At 54.8% G+C, this 24144-nt stretch overlaps 2 protein-coding genes across 2 annotated transcripts; both read left to right on the forward strand.

Annotated features, from left to right (window-relative positions):
• The first annotated feature begins 1130 nt into the window (after window positions 1-1130).
• On the forward strand, window positions 1131-6959 carry Duxa (double homeobox A). The gene is made up of 6 exons (XM_027921220.2): window positions 1131-1155; window positions 4226-4380; window positions 5099-5213; window positions 5469-5614; window positions 6245-6350; window positions 6823-6959. Exons 1-6 carry the CDS (start codon window positions 1131-1133, stop codon window positions 6957-6959), a joined length of 684 nt encoding a protein of 227 aa, XP_027777021.2.
• Window positions 6960-13350: 6391 nt separating this feature from the next.
• Window positions 13351-20458, forward strand: Zim3 (zinc finger imprinted 3). Its single transcript, XM_071604893.1, has 5 exons — window positions 13351-13381; window positions 13929-14122; window positions 17166-17340; window positions 18253-18351; window positions 19254-20458. Exons 1-5 carry the CDS (start codon window positions 13351-13353, stop codon window positions 20456-20458), a joined length of 1704 nt encoding a protein of 567 aa, XP_071460994.1.
• Window positions 20459-24144: the final 3686 nt, after the last annotated feature.

Consider the following 24144-nt stretch of genomic DNA (forward strand, 5'->3'; position numbering starts at 1 on the left):
GACTCTGCAGTTAATCAGTAACTTCTGACACTGTGGAAAGAAACACATGCTTCATCTAGGTAACAACATAGCAGGCTCACAAGAACAGCACAATCATAAGACAAACTGATAAACTGAGTCATGCTGATTAAAAAAATGACCACCTGTAGCCAGGTGTGGCGGTGCATGAGTGTGATCCCAGCAGCTCAGGAAGCTTAGGTGGGAGGATGGCAAGTTTGAGACCAGCCCCAGCAACTTGGCAAGACTGGGTCTCAAAATAAAAACTAGAAAGGGCTGGGATGTGGCTCAGTGGTAAAGCACCCCTGGGTTCAATCCCTGTATCAAACAAACACTGTTATCTGACCACCTGCAGTGGCTCTGCATTTGTGTCTGCCTTGCCTCTCGAAGCCCTAGGACGCCCTTGTCCCCACTTAGCCTTTCTGTAACCTGTGCAGCTCATGTGTGATGGGTGACCTGCAGGAGTGTTCTGGATATCAGTGATCATGTTTGGAAAGGAACACGAGAACATGAGACAGCCATAGTCCTGGCCAAGGAGCCGGTGTCCTGTTCAGCGGGCATTAGGGACTTCAGAGGGGGAATGGGTGTCACATTCATCAGCCAGGATGGCCCTAAGAAAGCAACACACAATGCAGGACTTGGCCAGTTTGTCTTCTCGCAGTTCTGAAGCCTGGAAGTCCAAGATCAGACCTTGCACTCAGCCTTTCCCTGGGCTTCCATCCCTCTGGGGCTTACCAGTGGCCCTCTGGGGTCCCAAGGACATCATCCCTGCACAGACACCTTTAAGAGAAGAGGAAATCACTTCCAAACAACTAAAAGGAATATCCTGTGTGTAAGGAACATGTAACACGTGTCGGCACGATAAGCTACTATATGCTAAAATGTTCTTGTGGTGGTTTAGGTGTAGGGATTCCTGTGAATTTGTATAAGATTAAATCCCTATTGATTGGACAGGAATCCTATCTAGACCTTAGATTAAGAGAGAAATGATGAGATTACTAGAGGAGGAACTTGAGAATGATCCAAATGATTAACTTAGGGTGGAGCCATCTGGGTTGACCATATAAAACCCAGCCTCAGCCCAGCGACTCATCTCTTGGATGGATTCTTGGTCATTGAGACTCTCTTCCAACATGGCACAAGACAGCTCTTCAAACAGTAAGTTCACAGCCCACCTGACAGATTATCCTGGTTTGGGGAGGAAATTGGGCCTGTTAGAAGTTATGGAAATTCTGTTGGTTAAGTATTTGAATATCCATCCTGGGGAAAGAAAGAAAAGGCTTCCCTGATGTAGTGTTATGAAGAGACGCCATTTGCTGAGCATGGTGGTGCACACCTGTGATCCCAGCAATTTGGGAGGCTGAGGCAAGAGGACCATGAGTTCAAAGCCAGTCTCAGCAACTTAGGGAGGCCCTCAGCCACGCAGGAGACCCTGTCTCTGAATAAAATACAAAAAAGGGCTGGGGATGTGGCTCAGAGGTTAAGGCCCCTGGGTTCAACCCCTGATATTAAAAAACCTTCCATTTTCTGCGCATTTGAGCATTGGGGTTTTAGGAAGGTGCAAATATTCAAGAGTCCAACAGGACAAACTTGCTTCAGGAAGGAGGAAGGGAAAAGCAAAGGGAGACAGACTCAGTAAAGGAGGGATCTGTGGGGCCTCTCTGAGCTAGGCTCCAAGTGTCGGTTCAGAGCCGCTTCCAGAGCTCTTCTCCTGAACTTTGGTGTGCCCATCTGATGGCCTACTGCTCTCACAGATGTCTCAAACCACGGTGTGCCCAGCCGAGCGCCCCATCTTCTCACTCAACCCATGCTTCAGCCTGCCCTAGCTGGTGTGATGCAATTACACTGTTGGTGGATGGTCACAGCCTTCGGTGACTGCCTGTGTCACCGAATGAAAGTTCCTGTCCCTACCATTGTCCATCTAATTTGGCTCCCTGGAGGGTCTGTGACCTCATATCCTGTCCCTGTGTCCTTCTCCAGACTTTCTCTGGGTCTTTACATTGGCTGCGTCCCTTCTGGAAATGGGTGACTCCCAGATGTCACCACAGCTGTCGATCATCACATCTTTGCACATGTCATTTTCTCAGTGATCCTATTCCTTTTTTGGTGTGTGTGGTGGGGACTGGGTGTTGAGCCCAGGGGTGCTCAACCCCTGAGCCACCTCCCTAGCCCTGATGGTATTTGAGACAAAAGTCCCACCAAGTTGCTTCGGGTCTTGCTAAGTTGCCCAAGCTGGCCTCAAACTTGCCATCTTCTTGCCTCAGCCTCCAGAATCGCTGGGATGGCGGGCGCGCACCACCTCACCAGCTGAATGCAGTGTATTTTAGATGGATCTATCTTGCTAATCTAATTTTCCCCCATGAGTTTGGTCTAATGCATAAAATTCTATCATGCACCACACTTTGTTTATATTCCCTTGGTGATGGTCAACTTAAATTTTGCCAACTGTTTGCTATTACAACATTCTCCTAAATGTACCATGGAGAGAGCCAGCCACAATGGCGCACACCTGTAATCCCATCGGCTGGGGAGGCTGAGGCAGGAGGATCACGAGTTCAAAGCCAGCCTCAGCAACTTAGCAAGATTCTGTCTCAAAAAATAAAAAGGGCTGGGGGAGTGGCTCAGTGGCGAAGTGCTCATGGTTCAATCCCCAGCACCAAAAATAAATGAATAAATGGGTGGGTGCAGTCAAGGCCCCCCAAGATGCAAATGAGGCACAAGATGGGTGTGACCTGTGAGGGGTTTTTTGTTTTTTGAGAGGGGTCTCTGCCGCCCTCTAGGGGTTGCCTAGCTGGTGTTCCAGGCTGGTCTTGAACTCTGGGCTGGAGAAAGCCTCCCTCCAGAGTGCACAGGGCCACAGGGGGGCCCCGCCCACCCCCCCAGGGCTTCCCCCTGCAGGACCCCTGGCAGACGGCTAGGAACCTGTGGTGTCATTGTCCCTGAGTGTCACTCAGCCTCGGTTCACAGGGGCGATATCAGGCGCCACACATTGTCAGGGGACCCTGAGCCCAGAGGGGCCAGGTGCCTGGTTTCATGCTGACTCTGTCTAGTGTTCCCCTTGCCCGGGACTCCAGGCCCAGGCGGGTCCACTGGGATTTCCCCAGCCAGGCAGGGGCCGCCCTGTGGGAGGAGGGAATGCAGACAGGACCCAGGCATCTCAGCTCCGAATCAGGCCAAGGGAGAGGGAAAGGAGGCTGCAGTGAGAGCGCCGCTGGGACACGGTGACCTTAGGAGGGAGGGGGCAGTGCGAGGATGTGCAGCAGCCGGGCCAGCTGGGCTGGGGGCACAGTGTGGAGCCCTGTGGAACAGCAGGCCCGGCAAGGGCTAAGCCGGGCAGGGCATCACCACGGCTCCCCGCAGGGGCCTGGGCCCATGTCAGAGCCCGCGGCATGAGCTCTGGAGGGTGGGCCTCCCTCTGTGAGGCGCAGTGGGCAGGGGGTGGTGGACCAGCATTGGAGGGTCAAATAAAGATGCTCTCAGGCGTGCCCCCAGAACTCCAGTAGCCCAGCAAGGCTTCGCCTCAGTTCACTGCGTCCCATTAGGTTACAAACGGTATGCTCCAAAGACTCTCCAGATTTGGCTACTTCAAGGAGATATCCTGTATCTAAAATCACTTGATGTGGTGTTTTCCTTTTGGAGATTCTGGGCAAAGTATGGAATCCTTTTAGTCCTCCTTTTGGGGGTCCTGGGGGCTCGGTCCAGGGCCTTGCACCTGCTAGGCCAGTACCTCACCACTAAGCTGCATCCCCAACCCCTGGAACTCCTTTTGTGATTAATTTTGTGCACGTAACATTTTTTTGGACTATTTTGGAAATTGATCTAGTTTGCCTGCGATGGTGAGTGATAAGGACAGACCCAGGGATCTTGACCGGAAAACCTGGAATGGCTTAATGGCCCCTGTCGCAGGCTTTGCTTCTGGGTTCAGTTCTTCATCCCCAGATGGACCCGTCGCACATCCTCTTAGCCCATTGCTTATGATCTACACGAAAATAGCGCGACCGTTTTCTATGGGGCTTGAAAACGGGACCCTGCGTGTCGGGTTGCAGCATTTGGGTCAGCTGGAGAAGCTGGAAGATCAGCTGTGTTGACGGGCGTGGTGGGGAGGGAAGGAAGCCCTTCCCTGCTGGGGGCTCTGGGTTCCAAAAGGGGAGAGAAAATGAGAGGCAGGACCGGCGTCTCCAGGTAAGGTTACCCACTTGATGGTGCCTATTTCCTGATCTTTCCACAGGGCCCATGCCAGGGAGCTGTAGGCGTGATCGCACTAAGTTCACCAAAGAGCAGCTGAAAATCCTCATCGACACCTTTAACCAGATGCCATACCCAAATTATGCTACCAAACAGAAACTTGCTGTGGAAGTCAACACTGATGAGTCGAGAATCCAGGTGAGTTACAAATCCTCTCTTTCTTTCTTTCTTCTTCTTTCTTTCTTCTTTCTTTCTAGTACTGGATTGAACCCAAGGGAGCTCTACTACTGAGCTACATCCTCTGCCCTTTCTAGTTTGATCAGGGTTCTTGCTAAGTAACCCAGGCAGGCCTCAAACTTGCCGTCCTCCAGCCTCAGCCTCCTGAGTCACTGAAGTTACAAATTCTGTATCTCCCAAACTGGAATTGGAAAGGAAGAAAGGAAAATCACTGTGACGGCACAGGTTCCAAGCATGCTGAGGGCTATGTGTGGACTCTGCTGGACTCAGAGTCAGCCCAGAGAGCTGTTGCCCTTGGTCTGGCATGGTAGTGTACCACCACAGTTCCCGCAACTCAGAAGGCTGAGGCAGGAGGGTCACAAGTTCAAGGTCTCGGCAATGTAGAAAGACCCTGTCTCGAAATAAAAGATAAAAAGGGCTGGGGATGTGATTCAATAGTACAGCATCCCTGGGTTCCATCCATAATATCACCCAAAAGAAAAAAGGAATGAAGAAATGAAAGGAGACAAAGCAAAGCATGCAAAAATAGGCGCTCTTTTCTCTCCTAAGATGGCATAAAGTTCATCATCTGATCCAGATGGCTGCGTCCAGCTTGGTTGTGGGGTCACGGCCCACCTTGGAGCTGCCAACGTGAACCTTGTGCTGTTCTTCAGGGTCTCGCTTTCTTTTCTCCACATAGGTTTGGTTTCAGAATCGCAGAGCTAGACACAGATTCCAGGAGAGACCAGAACTTAAGGAGGCTTTGGAATCAAGCCAAGGCCCTGGGCGAGATGGACTTCCAGAACAGATGCGAAGTAAGCAGCCTGTGCAGATCTGTCTCCACGGGGAGCCAGCTGCTGCCAGGAGCAGGGACACAGCAGGCCTGCACTGTGGGCCGTGGACACTCCTGCAGGCCAGCTGCCGGGGAGGCCGACCCTGTCTCACACACACACAAACACAAGCAGGAGGGATGCAGCTGGGTGGTAGCCAGGGTCCGGCAAGGCCCTGGAGGTTCTGCCCTGCCCGTGGGTCACCGTGGCCCCCTGCTAATCTTCTCCCACCCACCGTAGGTGAGGAGGCCCGACGGTGCCGCACCACCTACAGCCCCTCTCAGCTGCACACCCTCACCAGGGCCTTCAGGAACAACCCCTACCCCGGGATCCATTGCAGGGAACAGCTTGCGAAGGAAGTCGGAGTTCCTGAGTCGAGAGTCCAGGTGAGTGATGAGGCCTGCGGCTGCTCCGTGTCCCAGAGGGGAGACGTGCAGGAGGACAGCCACGCCAGCCTGGCCACTCCACTCCACCGCAAGGCCCCCAGGGCCAACCGCCTGGTTCTGCCCCCCAGCCCCTGCCCTCGGGGCTGGTCCCTCAGCCCCTGCTGGTAGTTCTTCTTTTTACCCAGCCCCACCCCAGACCTTTTCTAAATTTTATTTCTGGAGGTAGTCTTGATAAGGATCAAACTTGAGGTCCTCCTGCCTCGGCTTCCAGAGCAGCCGGGACTGCGGTGTGCACCACGTGCCTTGCCTAGGACACGCACGGCGAGGGGAGGCGGCGGCCGTGGAGCCAGGGTTCCAGGCCTCGGGAAGGACTGCACCTGTGACGAGGGCCCTGGGGGCTTTCAGGACAAGAGCCTGTCACCAGATCGGGACAGGACTGGATGCCAGGTTCAGAATTGGAGTTTTATTTTCAGGCTTAAGGAACTTTCACAATGTTACAGGAATGGGCAATGGTGATCTGTGATCAGGCCTGCAAGGAATCACCTGTCCCTCTGGTTTGCCTTAAGAAGCAACTGCAAATTTATATGATGTCCACTGTTTTAATCAAAATCCTTTGATTTACTCACTTAGATTTGGTTTCAAAATAGAAGATCTAGATTACGTGTGCAGAAAAAAGAAGAACCCGACGAAACCTTCGAACACGGCCAGGGACGAGATCTCTCACACGGAGTTCAAGGTAGGTGGCTTGTGGGTCCAGCACAGCACAAGGCAGGAGCCCCCTGTGGGTCCATGCCTCCTGAGGGTGGGGCCAGCCACTCCCCCCGGGGAGGCGGAGGACACCCCCACCCCAGCTCTCAGGGCCCAGAATCAGGAGGTTGACACAGACCCTAAAAGTTCTTTCCACCTCTGGGGAGCTGCCAAGGAATTCCACTGCCCACTTGTACAATGAGCCTAGCAACCCCATTTTTTAAAATATGAATTTTGGCCTGGGTGTGGCAGTGCACGCCTGTAATCCCAGCAACTTGAAGACTGAGGCAGGAGGATTGCAAGTACTTGACCCGCCTCAGGAGCTTGGCCAGAGGCAGGCTGCGAGGCGGCTTGCTAAGGCGGTAATAGGCTCCATGTGGGATTTGGAAGGAGCAAGGCTGACCTTCACGTCTGATTGTTAACTGGCCCCCTGTTTTTCCTCCCCTGTCTCTCCTCCTGAGGTCTGGGAGGCACCTCTGAACATGGCACACCAGGAGCCCAGCCTTGCAGGAACCTTCCAGATCTCCACCACAACGGCCATGTTGACGCTGAGCAGCTTCCTTCACCCACTGAAGAGCGCTGTGCTGGTCCCGTATGACAGGCACTGCTGGTGTGCCTCGTCCTCCGCCCTCTCAACCTCTGTTAACCGGCTCTGGAGATGTAAAAGGTGTTTCAGCAAAGACAGGAGCAAGGACAACGCCCGAGAGCCAGGAAGGCAGGAAGCCTGCCTGGGAAGATCCTGGGGGGTCTTGTTCAGGCCAGAGCAGAGCTCAACTCTGACCTCCCGTGGCCAAGGGTCCTGCCACCTGCCTCGGTGGCCACTGAGTGGGGGCAGGCACCAGGGAGGGGCCTGGAGACGCACTTGCAGTACCTGAAGTACCGTGGGCAGCCCTGGAACACTTCCCACAGGAGTCCCACGGCACCGGCTTCCGGCAGCTGGAGCCAGATCTCGGTGGACACAGGCAGACCCAGCTGCCCGGCATCGCCAACATGGCCCCGGGCTCTTCAGTCCTCCTGGGAGTGTCCCCTGCTGCTGGGACTTCCAGCCAAAAATAAACAGTCGTGGTCATTTCTCAATCCTCACAGTCATGACCTGAGGCAAAATCATCAACTCATGTGAAAACCATAAGATGAAAATTTGAAGAATGAAATCTGTACACCATCGGGAAGAAGTTCCTCACTCACCATTTTTTTTTAGTTAAAAATTGAACATGGTTATGGAGGAGCATGTGATTTCAATACGTAGACATTGTGCGATGTTCCAATCAGAGCAACGTCTCTCTGCTTAGACTTTATTGTATTTGTGCTGAAATGTGCACTATCTTTCCTAGTTTTTTAAATATACAGAGCATTATATTTTATTATCAATTATCACCTGTAATTGTCCTACTGTGTCACAGAACACCAGAACTCACCTCCTAACTGGCTCAGCATGCACTGGCCAGCCTACCCACCCACTCCCTTCCCTCCCCAGCCTCAGCTGTCCACCATTCTACTCTCAACGTGTGTGTGTGTGTGTGTGTGTGTGTGTGTGTGTGTGTGTGTGTGGTACAGGAACTGAACCCAGGGGTGCTTAGCCACTGAGTCACATCACCACTCTTTTCTATTTTTTAAAATTGTCTCACTAAGTTGCGGAGGCTGACCTTGAATTGTGATCCTCCTGCCTCAGCCTCCCAAGTAGCTGGGTTTACAGGCGTGTGCATCATACCCAGCTCTACTCTCAACTTTTATGAAGTCAACTCTTTGAGGTCCACGTGAGTGTGGTCATGAGTAGTTTTTCAGAGCCTAGTTTCTTTCACTTGTATAATGACCTCTAGTCCCATCCACGCTGTTTCAAATGGCAGGATTCCCTCCTTTTGTATGGCTGAAATAGCATCCCACTGTATGATCTACCACGTTTTCTCCATTGCCCCATCAACTGGTGGGCGTGAGGCTGGTTTGGTTTCCTGGCTGCTGTGCTAACAGTGCCGCAATGAACACAGAAGGGCAGGTGTCTCTTCAACGAACTGATTCAGCTTTATTTGCACGTACCCTTGGTAGTGGGGTTGCTGGAATACGTGGAAGCTCTATTTTTATTTTAAGGAAATGCCACAGTTTTCCATAAGGGCTGTGGGTTACATTCCTACCCACAGTGGACAGGGGCTCCTTTTCCCCACTCCCCTGTCAGCACTGGTCATCTTTTGGCCACCCTGGGCATCTTTGTGAGACTCTGTTCCCCCAAAAATAATAAAGCTTGGGATATAGATCAGTGGTGGAGTGTTTGTTGGCAAATGTGAAACCCTCAGTTCAATCCCTAGCACAGCAAAATAAAAAAAAAAATACCTAGGAATAAATTTAATCAAAGAGGTAAAATATCTCTATAATAACACTATAAAACATTGAATGAAATTGTGAAGATTACAAAAAAGGAAAGATATACCATTTTCATGCATTGAAAGAATCCATACTATGAAAGTATCCATGACACCCAACGTGATCTAGATGTTCACTGCAGTCTTTCAATGACAGTCTTCATACCCTAAAGCTTGTGTGGAACCACAAAAAATAAATGATGAAAGTGATTTTGTTTTGGGGGGGCATATCAGGGATTGACTTCAGGGGAACTTAACCACTGAGCCACATCCCCAACCCATTTCTGTATTTTATTTAGGGACAGGGTCTCAAAAAATGAGTTGCTTAGGGCCTTGCTAAGTTGCTGAGGCTGGCTTTGAACTTGTGATCTCCCTGCCTCAGCCTACTAAGCATTGGGATTATAGGTGTGCACTGCTGCACATGACCTCAAACTAACCTTGAGCAAAAACATGAAAGTCATCACTCTGCTTGTATTAAAAATATGTCACAAAACACGGCCTCACTATGTTTCCCAGGCTGGTCTTGAACCTGGGCTAAAGTAACTCCGGCCTCAGCCTCCCAGGTTGCTGGGAATAGAGGTGCAGGGCACCACACCTGGTCCTGGGGCCTGAACCCAGGGTCTTGTGCGTGCTACACACTCACCATCCCACTGAGTTACATTCCCAGCCTATAAGGTGTGTGAGGGGAGAGTATGGGTGTGGGGGGGTGGTTGTTTATGTTTCATACTGAGTGTTGAATACAGAGGGGCTTTGCACTGAGACACATCCCCTGTTTATTTTATTTTTTTTAGTTGTATGTCAACACAATACCTTTATTTTATTTTTTATATGTGGTGCTGAGGATGGAACCCAGTGCATCACACATGAGAGTCGAGTGCTCTGTCCCTGAGCCATGTCCAAAGACCTACTTTCAGCAGTTTTTAATATTTATTTCAAAGGAGAGTCTTGCTGAAATTCTGATATGGGACTTGAACTTGGGATCCCATTTCCTCAGCCGTCACCGTCACTGGGATTACAGGTGTGTGCACATATATCCAGCCTCTAATGTCCATGAGAGAACGAAAAAAGCTTGATATCGCTATGAACATTTACAATTTGGGATTAAACAATTCCACACTGAGAGGAAGACCCACTGAATGATGGATTCTTGCTGCCTTGCAGTTTTGGGAATTGACACAGGGTCCATGTGGCTGGCAAGACTCTCCCATGCAGCTACATGTCCAGATCTGAAAGAGGGTTTTAAATTGTAAATCTATATAATATTCAGAAATAAGAGGGCACAGGTGCACACCACAAGTTAGAACTGCTCTGGAATGAAGTACATGGTGTTCATGTTAGAACTGCTTTAAGGTACAGAATAAGGTGTTCATTTTAGAAGTGCTCTGGGGTGAGGTGTAAGGTGTTCATGTCAGACCTGCTCTGAGGTGAGGTGTAAGGTGTTCATGTCAGAACTGCTCTGAGGTGAGGTGTAAGGTGATCATGTCAGAACTGCTCTGAGGTGAGGTTAAGTTGTTCATGTTAGAACTGCTCTGGGATGAGGTGCAAGGTGTTCATGTCAGAACTGCTCTGAGGTGAGGTGTAAGGTGATCATGTCAGAACTGCTCTGGGGTGAGGTGCAAGGTGTTCATGTCAGAACTGCTCTGGGGTGAGGTGCAAGGTGTTCATGTCAGAACTGCTCTGGGGTGAGGTGCAAGGTGTTCATGTCAGAACTGCTCTGGGGTGAGGTGTAAGGTGATCATGTCAGAACTGCTCTGAGGTGAAGTGTAAGGTGTTCATGTCACAAATACTCTGGGGTGAGGTGTAAGGTGTTCATGTCAGAACTGCTCTGAATTGAGGTGTAAGGTGTTCATGTCAGAACTGCTCTGGGGTGAGGTGCAAGGTGTTCATGTCAGAACTGCTCTGGGGTGTGGTGCAAGGTGTTCATGTCAGAACTGCTCTGAGGTGAGGTGTAAGGTGATCATGTTAGGACTGCTCTGAGGTGATGTGTAAGGTGTTCATGTAAGAACTGCTCTGGTTTGAGGAGTAAGGTGTTCATGTTAGAACTGTTCTGTGGTTAGGTATAAGGTGTTCATGTCAGAACTCCTTTGGGGTGAGGTGAAAGGTGTTCATGTCAGAACTGCTCTGGTGTGAGGTGTAAGGTGATCATATCAGAACTGCTCTGGGGTGAGGTGGAAGGTGTTCATGTCAGAACTGCTCTGGTGTGAGGTGTAAGGTGTTCATGTCAGAACTGCTCTGAGGTGAAGTGTAAGGTGTTCATGTCAGAGCTGCTCTGGGGTGAGGTGAAAGGTGTTCATGTCAGAACTGCTCTGGTGTGAGGTGTAAGGTGATCATATCAGAACTGCTTTGGGGTGAGGTGTAAAGGGTCCACGTTAGACCTGCTGTGGGGTAAGTTTGAAGGTGTTCATGTCAGAACTCCTCTGGGGTGAGGTATAAGGTCTTCATGTTAGAACTTGTATGAGGTGAGGTGTAAGGTGTTCATGTTAGACCTGCTCTGGGGTGTGGTGTAAGGTGTTCATGTTAGACCTGCTCTGGGGTGAGGTGCAAGGTGTTCATGTCAGAGCTGCTCTGGGGTGTGGTGTAAGGTGTTCATGTTAGACCTGCTCTGGGGTGTGGTGTAAGGTGATCATGTCAGAGCTGCTCTGGGGTGTGGTGTAAGGTGATCATGTCAGAGCTGCTCTGGGGTGAGGTATATACAGGTTTGGATTGGGTCAAACGTATTTGGGCTTTGAATCTTGGGACAGCCGCAGTGTGGACACAGAAGGTAATGTCCTCCTCACTTGCCGTGAAGCCTCATAATCTGTAGGACGGTATGTGGCCAGGGGAGACCCTTTGGCCTGAGAGCCCCTGGCTGTCCCCCCCACCTGGGGAATGTGTGACAGGACAAGAGGGTCAACAAGGCTGCAGCCGCTCTGCCACAAGGTCTTGCAAGAGCAGAATATGAGCTGAGTGCGGAGGCTATGCCTATGATTCCAGCAACTTCCGAGGGTGTGGCAAGAGGTGTGCACGCCCGAGTTCTGCCTCTCCAAGGTAGTGAGAGCTGGACTCAAAAAATAAAATGGATGGTGGTGTCGCTCAGCGGCTGGGCACTCAATCCCTGGTCCCCCCAAAACAAGAGTGGAATGTTCTACCTGGGCAAGGTGGTCCTCTCCTGTCTTCCCTGAGACTTGAGAGGCTGAGGCAGAAGGATCCCAGGTTCAAGGCCGCCTGGGCAATTTAGCAAGGCTCTCAGCAACCTATAGAGACTCTGTCTCAAAAGAAAAAATAAGAAAGTCTGGGGAGGTGGCTCAATGTTTTAAAGCCCTTGTGACAAGCAAACAGACGCTCAGTGGAGCAGAGTACGGGCTGAATCAAATCTACCTGTAGACTGCTTTGGACAGCATGGAATTTCTCATTTGATATTTTTGTAGCTGTCGATGGACAACATGCCTTTGTTTTATTTGATTATTTTCATGTGGTGCTGGGGACAGAACCTGGTGCCTTACCCATGCCAGGCAAGGGCTTTGCCGCTGAGTCCCAGCCCCAGGCCCTCCTTTTCATTTTTATATAAAAGTTTTTATTAGTTTAACTCAAAACTTTGTTCTCTGTCTCTCTCTCTCCTGGGATTGAGTCCAGTGGTGCTCTACTAGACTGAGCCACACTGCATCTTTTTATTCTGAGACAGGGTGGTGCTAAATGGCTGAGGCTAGTCTCAACCTCGTGATCCTGAGATCATAGACATGAACCACCATCTCCACCTTGTTTTCTGATTTTTTTTTTACGTTAAAAATTAATGTCGATGAGGTTAAAAAACACGACATCTTGTGAGTTTTTCACTTTGCCTTAACTTAATTTCAATGGATTTTCCATTATCTGGATAGATCATGGTTTTCTCCGTTACTATCTTTTGTATTTAAATTTGTTAGGATGAAGCTCTGTGGCTGGGAGGTTCACTGGCACCAAACCCAAACAGACTGAGCCCAAACCCTGAAGCTGCCTACTTCAGCTGAAGATGAGGATTTTTGCTTCCTGGCTTTCTTCACAGGTGCTGAGGACCCCAGGGTCCCCAGGTTGCTCCTGGTACTGGGCTGTGCCCACAGCCAGGATTTCATTTCATGTATTTAGCAGTGTTCGGACTTGTTTGAAGACAGGCCTCTCTAAGTCGCCCCCGCGGGCTCGGAGCTGGTGACCTTGGGGGCTCAGCCTCCCAGCAGCGGGGCTCAGGGGTGTGGGCACCAAGGCCACTTCAACAGAGGCTGCTGAACGGGGTCTCACGGGGCTCCACCACCGAGCCGCACCCCAGCCCCCAGAGCCAGGGGCTGTTTTAAATGCCCAATGAAAATAGGTTGGATGGATTTAAGATCCATCACGGCTCCTAGCCAGGTGCGGTGGGGCCGGCCTCTCATCCCAGCCCCCGGGGAGGCTGAGGCCGGAGGATGGAGTTTGGGGCCAGCCTGGGCAAGTGAGCCGACCCTGTCTCAAAGTAAGTAAAAAGGACTGGGACCGTGGCCCCCGGCAGAGCCCCGCCAGGTTCAAGAAAACCGGAACTCTGGGGGAAGTCTCTGTTTGGGGAAATTGAGGGAAGAATTGGGGCTGGGAGGGGCCGACGGGATCAGGCGGGGCTGGGGCCGGGATCCGGGTGGGACGCAGGGGGAGGGACTGATGGCGCTGGTCTGGGTGGTTCGGCCGCTCGGTGAGCGCACTCACTTCATTTCCCGCCTCCGAGGAGGCTCCACTCCTTCCCCAAGCCCGGAGCCCGCCTTGCAGAGCGCCCCGCGGTTCGGCCAGGTTTTCTGTTTTGTGCTTTGGGTGCGGGATCGACCCAGGGGCGCTCGGCCGCAGGGCCAGTCCCCAGCCCCATTTTGTACTTCGTTTAGAGACCGGTCTCACTGAGCGCTCAGGGCCTCGCTGAATTGCTGAGGCTGGCTTTGAGCTCAAGATCCTCCTGTCTCAGCCTCCCCAGCCGCGGGGGATTACAGGCGTGCGCCCAGGCGCCGGCTTCGTTTCTCTTCGCTACCGGGTCCGGCCCGGTTGCCCGGGATGGCCTCGACTGCAGTCCTCCCTCCCTAGCCTCCGGTCACGGGGGTGGGGGGTCCCAGGCCTGCACCACGGGCCTGCAAATCTGCGCTTGGCAAGGAGCCGCCTTCCGGCCCACTCCGGCTGCCCGGGCCGCGGCGGGGTCTCTGCTCCGAGCTCCCGCGTGCCCCCCCCACCCCCCGTCTTTGCGGGGCTCCCTTCAGAGGAGCGCTGGGCCTCCGCTCGGCCTCCGCGGTTCCGCTGGGCCTCTCCTCCCCGCAGCCGGTCCCCCCCAGGCCCGGCTCACTGTCGCTCTGTCCTGCAGGAGACTCCCCCTCGGAGCCTGGACCGTCCTGCGGCCGTCGAAGCCGGGCGGGCCCACGTCTGCCGGCCGGTGGCCTCCGCTGGGCCTTCCCAGGTGAGACCTCAGCTTTCTGATCCACCTTCTGGGTTCCTTGTCCGTTTTGTGTGTGACCCCCCAGTGTCCCCCCCGGGGAGGCGGCGTGGCGGGCTGGAACCCGACGGTATTCCTAGCTGGGCGTGGCTGGGAATGCCTGGAATGACGGAGGCTGGGAGGCTGGGAGGCTGGGAGGCCGGGAGGGAGGATCAGCAGTTTAAGACCAGCCCCAGCCACTTAAGGAGACCCTGGGTCAGAATACAGCTGACAAAGGGGTGGGATGCAGCTGGTGGTAAGAGCACCCGCGCGTTCAACCCCAGCACACAAAAAAATGTTTTTAGAGGTATTTTTATGTATTCTGTTTTCTATTTTTTCTTGTTTCTTTCTGATTTTTGTTTGATTTTCGGTTTGATTTTCAAATTGTGCTTTTAAGGTCATTGATTTCCATGACAGTTTCGTTTTTAGATTTCTGGAGATATGTCCGTTGATTTTCAAATTTTTACTTATTTCTACTTCTTTTAAAAATGTATTTATTGATATTGGGGATTGAACCCAGGGGTGCTCTACCACTGAGCCACACCCCCAACCCTTTTTATTTTTATTTAGAGACAGGGGCCAAGTTGTCGAGGCTGGCCTTGAACTTGAGATCCTCCTGCCTCAGCCTCCTGAGTCACTGGGATTACAGGTGGGCACCCCCACGCTGGGTTTAGGTCAGTGATTCTTCCATGGTGCTACCTAGGGGGCATCTGCGTTTTCTAGAGACATCTCTGTGGTGACAAGTGGTTTATACACTGGTGGCATGTAGGGGTGTAGGGCAGGGTCACTGCTCAACATTCTACAGTGGACAAGACAGACCCTCACTGCAGAATAGCCCCATCCAAAATCCCAGTAGCCCCAGAGTTGAGAAGTCCTTGTTTACACCCATTGAAAACATCTTCCTTCCATATCCTAAATCATGGATTCTTTTTCTTTATTTTTTTTTCCTACTAAAATACATTAATGAATGAAAATGCAGTTGACCTGTTAGTAAGTGACACTTAGGAGAGATTCGTAAGGACCAGTTCTTTCATTCCTACAGGAAATGCCTGGTTTCCTTCTCCCCGGCCCAAATGCTAGCACATAAAGAGCCTCTAGGTAAAATGCAGTCTCCACAGTGAGCAGGAAGCCCTGGCTTCACCTGGGGGGCCTCAGGGACCCCACCCCTTTGTGCCACGCCCCTGCAGAGCCAGCCTCAGGTCCCTCTGCCACACTGCCCGCACCCTCCAGGGACGAAACCCAACCCCCTGAGCCTGGCAGCTCCTGAGGCAGGCGAGGTGGCTTCTGTTCTCCCCAGTCTTGCTGTCCGGCTTCCTGCCGCTGGACCTGGCCTCCTGTGTGCGGTGGAGGCCCTGAGCCTCTGCTCCCTGGGTGTGGCCTCGGCTCATGGGGGCCCAGATGGAAGGCCGTCCAGAACAGCTGGAGGTCACTGGGCTCCGCGCCCTCTCACAGGCACACTCACGGTGTCTCTGGACGTGGCCTCTGTTGGTACAGGTCTGGGGGTGGGTCTGCGAGCCGGTGGCTCTGTCCCTCCTTGTTGGCATCTTTACCAGCAGATGGGCATCACCGGGCCGGGTTAGTGCTGAGAGAAATCTGTGCCTGGGAAACCGTCTCCCGCCCAGGCAGGCCGCACCATCCGCCCTGGCTGCCGCTGGTCTTGCTTCTGCCCTGGCCACGATCTCCTCGGTGACCTCACCGAGGGGCTTCCTGCCGTCACCTGATGGGCGTGACCTGTGGTCAGAACTGGAACAGGAAGACAGGCAAGCTCCCAGGGAAAGGCCGTACCTTTGAATCTTTTTTTTTCCGTTTTCATAATTATTTTCTTCAAGGCCAATGATTAGAAGTAGAATGGGTCGTAACTCTGCAGAGGTCACTGCACGGCACAGCCCCCAGGGACATGGGTGACCGTGACAGCGAGGTCGCCTCTTCAGATGGGTCCTGGGGGCAGAAAGGCGGGAAACGCTGGGGCGCCCTGGGCCTCTCTGCACATGCTCTTGAGCATGGTGAGGAGGAAGGCGCTGGCCCTGGGCGCTGTCTGCAGGGAGCCCAGAGTGACCCTGGGTTTAGTGGCTGCTTTGTGTCTCCCTCAGCGCCTCCTTCCCCAGATTGTCTCAGCCTGAAGAGGCCAGGACATGAGCGCGTCCCAGGTGAGTCCTGTTCAACCCCGCCGTCTGGTCAGCGCCTCGCTCCCCCCAGGTCAGCACCGACCCTCCCAGTGCCTGGGCCTTCTCACGCTTGACTCCTTCCTACCAAAACTCCACACCTTCTGGCCGCCGCCTGCCCGGCGAGAGGGCCCTTTGCTGAGGGCCAGGTGTGAAGTGTCCTCGCCCAGCTGGCAGCTGCTGGCCCCTGGCTGTGTCTTGGCATCTGAAGCGAGTTCCCGGCACCTCCTGGGGACACTCAAAGCAGAGCTGGCACCCAGGCACCAGGCGGGAGAGGAAGCAAGTGGAGGCCGGTGTTGGGATCTGACCTTGGCAGAAGCCCGCTGACACTCAGTGCCACCTGGAGGCTCTGCCAGGGGGACAGCATGTGCCGACTCCTAGGTGAAGGGAAAGCGAGGAACAGAGGTGGGCGGGAGAGAAATGAAAGACAGAGACCAGGCAGAGCTGAGACAGGAAGGCCGCCCGCCCTCCAGGAGAGAGGCAGGACAGGGCTGCAGTTCTGGGCCTCTAGGGGCAGGCTCGGGGGTCAGAGCCGGGGGGCCCCAATGTGGAGGTGAAGGCTGCGGTTGGTATGGGGGGGTGAGCCTTTGTCACTTAAGATGGCCGTCCAGACCTGAGCAAGGACCTTCCCCGGGCCACGCTGAAGGACCGGCTTTGCAACGAGGCAGGGGCACGACATGCTGATTAGAACAGGAAGAGGAGCGGGAGGTGGCGGGGTGCGCGCGGAGGGGCCGCGGGGTGCGCGCGGAGGGTCCGAGAGCTGCCGGGAAGGGCAGGCAGACCTGGCCTCCTGGTCTGATGGCTTCTCCGGGCTCACAGCCCCACACTGGCCTGATGGAGACAGCCTTCTGTGTCCTGGGTTCCAGGCCTCGAGGCCCCACAGTGTCCTTATGCAGAAGGGGAATCTGCCACCAGGAGGGCTGACCTTCGAGGACATCGCTGTGAACTTCACCCGGGACGAGTGGCAGGAGCTGAGCCCTGAACAGAGACGTCTGTACCAGGAGGTGACGCTGGAGAACTACCGCAACCTGGTCTCCCTGGGTGAGTGGGCAGATAGGAACTCACACACCTCACACAACACACACAGACTCACACCCACAAACACACTCGTGATCACACAACACACACAGACTCATACCCACAAACACACTCGTGATCACTCAACACACACAGATGTCATACCCACAAACACACTCGTGATCACACAACACACACACAGACGTCACACCCACAAGCACACTCGTGATCACACAACACACACAGACGTCATACCCACAAACACACTCGTGATCACACAACACACACACAGACGTCATACCCACAAGCACACTCGTGATCACACAACACACACACAGACGTCGTACCCACAAACACACTCGTGATCACACAACACACACAAAAGTCACTCACAAACTCACATTCATAATCACAACACACACAAACTCATAACCACACAAGGCTCACACTCACACAAGCTCCCACTCATTCACACAACACTCACAAACTACTTTCATAGTCACACAACATACACAAAAGTCATTCACAAGCTCACATAATCACAACACTAACACACAAATTCACATTCATAATCACAACACTAACACACTCATATAACACAATACTCTCACACTCACAGAAGCTCACAATTGCACAAAACTTACAAAACTCATACCAGACTCACTCATGATCATATAACACAACTCATACACACAAACACACAGAAATTCATAGTCACACAATATTCACATATTCACACTCTTGCACAAACTACAGTCTTAATCACACAACACTCACAATTCATACACACAAACACAGATTCACACATCATCACACGACACTTACCCTCACACTTACACTCTTGTACAAACTCACACACACACACACACAGAGTCACACACACCCTCACGTTTTCACACGCAGAAGCAAGCCTAAGCCCTGTGCTCTTCTCTCCAGGAGGAGAGGAGACCGTCAAGCCCGACGTGATCCTGAGGCTCGAAAGAGGCCAGGGGCCGTGGTCAGCGGAGGAGGCCGGGGCGCAGAGCAGCGGCGCGGGTAAGTGACAGGTGGCCACCGGCGCAGGGCGGGTAGGTGACGGGTGGCCGCCCGCCGGCTGGTTGTGCGGCGGCGCCCTCTGGCGGCGAATGGAGACCTCGTCACCTCCACAGCTCCATTCCCCGTGTCCCCGGGCTCTCCTCTGGCTGCTGTGACTCCGTGGTGTGTTGTGTCCTTCGAGATGGACCAGCGGCCTCAGAGGCTGAGCTGGGCGCTTGCCCCACCAAGTCTCCGGGCTCGGGACCCCTGCACAGGGTGTGTTCATTCCAGGTCCCTGGCATTAGACGGGTGTGGTGTGGACTTACAGGCTTTATTGGAGTTTCTCAAGATGCACTCCCATTTTTTCGGGGGCATTCGTCTCTGTACTTGTGTTTCCTGCCCCCATTTCTCCAGTTCTACTTCTCTTCGCAGACTCCCTATGGGGTTTCCCTTCATATTTGGACCTATTAAAGAGACAAAAAACCTAGACCCAGGTGAACAAGCCCATTCAAAAGTGCAGAATTATTCAAAAACAGCGATTTGTAAGCTCAGAAGTTCACTGTCGGGGAGCGTGGTGCAGACGGGCGGCCAGAGGCGGGCAGGGCCAGGGAGGCCGAGCTCTGGCTGCTGACGCTGGAGCTGTGCCCCAGGCCCTGGCCCTCGGGGTTTGGTTGAACACTGTTTGGCAGCACGGGGGACTGACCAGGGCTGTTCTGAGCTGCACCCCACCCTCCCGTCTTTGTGGCCGAGGATGGAACCCCCGGCGCTGACCGCAGGGCGTCTCTTGCCTCGGGATCCCCAGAGGCAGAGTGGGCCCTGCCCCCCGACCGTCGGTGGAAGCCAGGGGGGCCACAAGGATCGGCGTTTCATCCCAGGCGCGGAGAGGAAGGCTGCAAGGGAACTTCTCTTTGTATTCCCTTTAGGAAAAGCCTGCCAGGTCCCGGGGCAGGTTGGGCGGCCACGGACCACGCCCAGGGCTCTCCGGAGAGAAGCTGTGCGCAGCGACAGGGCAGCGCTGACCCGGGGCCGGCCGCGAGGCTCGCGGCACCCGGAGAGGGTGCTGCCCAGCGCAGGGGAGGCTCCCCCGAGTCGCCGGCTCCCCCAGCGCGGCCCGGCCCGGCGCGGTCGGCCTCGGAAACGCGGTGTGGACCGGGAAGACGGCGCACGGAATGGCTCCCCCGAAGGTCGTAGGGCTGGGAAGTTAAGCGGCCACGAACCGTTCCCGGCTGTGGGGAAGCCCTTGGACTGCGACGCCTGTGGACAGTCGGGCTGCGGCCAGTGTCTGCGCCCGCGCCAGCCCGCGCCGGCCGCCGGGGAGAAGCGCCACCGGTGCGCCCAGTGCGGCAAGACCTACAGGCAGAAGGCCAGCCTCGTGCAGCACCAGGCGACGCACGCCGAGCAGAAGCCCTACCGCTGCAGGGTCTGCGGCAAGGCCTTCGCCTGGCAGTCGGCCCGCATCAACCACGAGAAGACCCACAGCGCCGAGAGGGCCTACGGGTGCGGCGCGTGCGGCAAGGCCTTCAGGTTCAAGTCGGCCCTGGCGCAGCACCAGCGGGTGCACGCGGGCCAGAGGCCGCACCGCTGCGCCGACTGCGCCAAGGCCTTCGTGTTCAGGTCCGACCTGCTGCGACACCGCAGGACGCACACCGGGGAGAAGCCCTTCAGGTGCGCCGTGTGCGGGAGGGCCTTCGCCCAGAGGTCCAACGTCGTGGACCACGAGCGCATCCACGCGGGCGAGCGCGCCTTCGCGTGCGAGGAGTGCGGCCGCACCTTCAAGCAGAGGAAGAACCTCCTGCAGCACCGCGGCGTGCACAGCGGGCACAAGGCGCACGCGTGCGACCGCTGCGGGAGGGCCTTCCTGCAGAAGTCCAACCTGCGCAGCCACCGGCTGACGCACCTCGGGGAGAAGGCGCACCGCTGCGCCGAGTGCGGGAAGGCCTTCAGCCGCAAGCTGGGCCTCCGCCTGCACGGGAAGACGCACACCGGGCAGAAGCCGCACGTGTGCCCCCGGTGCGGGAGGGCCTTCGCCGACAGGTCCTACCTGGTGAAGCACCAGAGGAGGGTGCACCCCGGAGAGGAGCCCGCCAGCGACCAGGGCGGCCCAAGCCCCAAGGGGCCCGCAGTTTGACGGCCTCGCAGAGGGCAATGGGGACGTTGGCTTCTCCTTGGAAACTGATCAATGCAGTCAGCCGACTTCGTTAGTTGTCTTTCTTTTTTTTAGTTGCTGATGGGCCTTTATTTATTTCCTTATTTATATGTGGTGCTGGGGATCGCACCAGCACCTCACCCATAGGAGGCAAGCGCTGTGCCGCTGAGCCCCAACCCCAGCCCCTGTTAGTTGTTTTTCGTTTGTTTATTTGGGGGTCGTTTTTGTTTTGTTTTGGTTTTTGGTACTGGGGATTTAACCCAGGGGTACTTAACCACTGAGCCACATCCCCAGCCTTTTTTTTTTTTTTTTAAGAATTTAACCTTTATTTTACTTACTGGTTTGTATGTGGTTCTGAGGCTCAAACCCAGGACCTCACCTGTGCAAGGCGAGTGCTCTACCACTGAGCGACAGCTGTAGCCCCCCCCCCCCCCCCCCCGAACTTTTCATTTTTTATTTTGAAATTGGGTCTCACTAAGTGGCTGAGGCTGGCTTTGAACTTTCGATACTCCTGTCTCAGCCTCAGGAGCCCCTGATTACAGGGGTGAACCACCACACCTGCCACTTAGCCAGCATTTATTGAGGACCTCGTCTGTAACAAGCCTTGTAAATACCAAATGCACAGTAATAAACAGAATGTGCCAACCCTTTGTGGAATGTGTTCTTGTGACTGATGGCCAGCAGTCTGCGTGCCTTTGGAACCGAGGCACTTTCACTGATGGAGGATAATCAGCACAGAATGTAACCAGATGGTCGTGTCAAAGATTCCCAGGCTCCTACGTGTCCTCTGGAGCTCTTCTGTTAATGAAATAAATTTAGAAGCCGAGGTGATTCCGTTGCCCCTTAGAAGCACAGAAGTTGGGAGAGGAGGAGGCAGGATGTGGTCTAACTGGGTCTCCCCTCTCCCCACCTCCTTGCCACTCATCTCACCAGGTTGGCAGGAGGAGAGCCCTGAGCTTCCCATTTCCTGGCACCCACCCTGTCACAGGCAGGAGAAAGGGTGAAAGGGGACAGACAGGAAACCTGGGCTCCTCCGGGCTCAGGGCTGAGAAACTGGGCACAAGCCAGGCTCATCGCGGCCAGGCCGACTGTGTGAGACCAGAGAGGGAAGAACTGACCGTGAGACACCCACTGCCTGGCGCCCAGACCCCACCAGAGAAGTGGGTGTGCGCGGTGGCTGTTGGCCCAAAGAGCACAGGAGAGCTTGGGGACACCGGGGGCTGGTGACCGCAGCCTGCGTCCCACACAAACCCTGGCACAGCAGCCACCCCTGGGCCCCTCTCTGGGGAGCCCTGCTTTCTTTCTGTTAAACCCTGTCCCTTTGCTCTCCCCCTTGTGTCCATGGACTCCCCCCGATTCCTGAGGCGAGGAGCCTGACCCCACGCCGTGACTTACAGGAGGGTCCCTGGGTTTCTGCTCAGGTCTCCCACACATGCCTACTTAGCAGAGCCAAGGCCACATGGGGACCCCTGGGGTGCAAGGTGGCCAGGAAGGAGCGCTTTGAGGACTGAGACCTAAGCGGTCTGCGTGACTCAGGGAGGTGAACTAAAAGGCAGATAAAGGGGCCTTGGTGGGCTCATCTCACCGCGCTCTCCGCAGATGCCCCCGTCAGCGGGGACAAGAGCACCTTCTGCCTGAGCAAGGAGGCCGTCCCCGTGCAGATGGACCGCCCACCCTCTTCCCCGAGGAGCTGCTCTGAATTCCTCCTGCCTTCCTCCAGGGTGCGGGTGGCAGCCAGCACGTCAGGCAAGCACAGCAGCGCTGAGGTACGTCCCCAGCCTGAGGATTGTCCCTTCTGTGGCCCTGCCACTAAATACCAAGAAACAGCACCATATCCATCACAGCAAGGGAGAGGGGTTAGGACGGTGTGAGTGTCACCAGGAGAAGGCACAGAGGGAGACAGCACCTGAGAGGGCCACGGTGGTCACAGCTCCGCCCGTCCCGCCTCCTTGCTCTTGGCCAGTGTCTGCGGACGGACGGAGTGACTTCTGCTGGGTGGGGGCTGTCCTTGGCTCCGAGGACTGAGCCCTGCTTTTCTTGATCCTTCCTTCCATGGCACCGTCCCCGTGCTCTGGGGGGACAGGAGGCCCCAGGGGATCCTCTCGATCCAGGTGTGGGTCACTGTGTACCTTCTGGCCTCAGGAGGCCTACAACTGTGTGGGGTGGCTGTGAAGTGACCACCGAGGGTGGGACCCCTCCAGCCGCTGTCCCCGGCTTGTGGATTGCCCATCCTCCTCCGCTGACCTGTGTTCAGGGTCCTCCTCCCGTCCATCCCTGGGCAGTGTCTGTCCAGAGTCCCTCTTACAAGGTGGTGCTGGATCGGGGACCGCGCTCATGGCCATGACCTCTGACTGGGAAGGCCCCACCACATTCTGAGCTGTCGGTGGTCAGGACTCCAGCCTGCGGACAGGCCACATGGGACAGGCAGCCCCCTTCCCTTTGGGCGACATTTGGGTCACGTGAGCAGGGATGGGTTAGAATGGGAGAGTCCCCACCCCTGGGCTGGATGGTGGAGGTGTCCCCACCCCTCCCGTCCCTGAGCTCCTGGACCGGGGTCGTCTGGCTGGGCCACTGCTGGGTGGGCCTGTGTGGGTCGAGTCCAGACCCCACACCTCACAAGTGGCACCATGGACTCTCCGTGGCCACCCTGCATTCCTTGACCCCAGGTGGCATGTAGGCTGTGGATCCTACGAGCATGTCCACTGCCTCGACCGGCACCTCCCTAGTCACAGGGGATGGTGTGGCATGCTGTGAGGGGGCAGGGGCTGTCCATGGGTGCCGGCCTCCAGTGCTACCGCTGGGCACCACCACCTGCCCGGAGCCCCGCCAAGTGTGCCCGCGGCTCCCCGGGTGCCCGTGCTGCAGCAGGGGGAGAAGCCCAGGCAGAGTGTTGGAGGTGGAGGGACGAGGTGGGGACCTGGAGGACCAGGGTGGAACCCAGTCAGGCTGTGTAAAAAGGTCAGGTTGAATCGAGTGGTCAGTGCATTCTCAGGTGCCGCCCTCGAAGCCCTTTCTCTAACCTCTCTGTGACCTGATCAGTTGGAATGAACTAACAGGGGAGGGTGCGCCGGGCTCTGAGTGTCCCTGGGGCACTGCTGTGTCAGAGGACCTGGTCGAGCACCTGGGGTCAGGCTGCGGCTCTCAGTACCCCTGCCTTAGGTGAGGCTCCGCAAGGCCAAATGCACTCGGAGCCCGTAGGGGCAAGGCAGGCCAGCTGCACACAGACACACGAAGCTGATGAGTTGTGCTTATTTTAATTTTAATTATTGATGTAATTCACCAATTCCTGTATATACAGAATATGAACAAATTTATTTCATTGTGTGAGTCTTATAATACACCAAAATATCACGAGTAGAATCATGGTAGATCTCTGTTTCCTTTTAAAAAATAATTTTCTTATTTTCCTCTTAAATGTTAAAACTGATATTTTAAAAAAGCCTCACACATATGTTCATGTGTCCCTGAGCGCTTTCCCTTCCTGCCCCCCTGGCTGGTCTGGTCCTACAGTCTCTTCTGGTCCCCCCAGCCAGGTCCACTCAGGGTCTCTGGGCTGAGCGGCCTGTTTCAAAGGTGGGCTGTGGCGTGCGTGCCCCCAGAGCGGACTCCTGCCGCTGTTTCCCAGTGCTCCTGGGAAGACAGCCGAGCAGCAGGGGTACTCTCCACAC

This window comes from Marmota flaviventris, chromosome 18 (genome assembly GCF_047511675.1).
Source record: "Marmota flaviventris isolate mMarFla1 chromosome 18, mMarFla1.hap1, whole genome shotgun sequence".
Taxonomy (NCBI): domain Eukaryota; kingdom Metazoa; phylum Chordata; class Mammalia; order Rodentia; family Sciuridae; genus Marmota; species Marmota flaviventris.

What these genes read in the sequence shown, in the direction of transcription:
- Duxa (XM_027921220.2), top strand. Translation starts at nt 1,131, where the DNA reads ATGGCACAAGACAGCTCTTCAAACA. An exon ending in CTGATGAGTCGAGAATCCAG is followed by an intron (nt 4,381 to 5,098) that starts GTGAGTTACAAA and finishes TTCTCCACATAG; the next exon opens with GTTTGGTTTCAGAATCGCAG. An exon ending in TCTCTCACACGGAGTTCAAG is followed by an intron (nt 6,351 to 6,822) that starts GTAGGTGGCTTG and finishes TCTCCTCCTGAG; the next exon opens with GTCTGGGAGGCACCTCTGAA.
- Zim3 (XM_071604893.1), top strand. Translation starts at nt 13,351, where the DNA reads ATGGCGCTGGTCTGGGTGGTTCGGCCGCTCG. An exon ending in CTGGGTGGTTCGGCCGCTCG is followed by an intron (nt 13,382 to 13,928) that starts GTGAGCGCACTC and finishes GGCTCCCTTCAG; the next exon opens with AGGAGCGCTGGGCCTCCGCT. An exon ending in CCGCAACCTGGTCTCCCTGG is followed by an intron (nt 17,341 to 18,252) that starts GTGAGTGGGCAG and finishes TCTTCTCTCCAG; the next exon opens with GAGGAGAGGAGACCGTCAAG.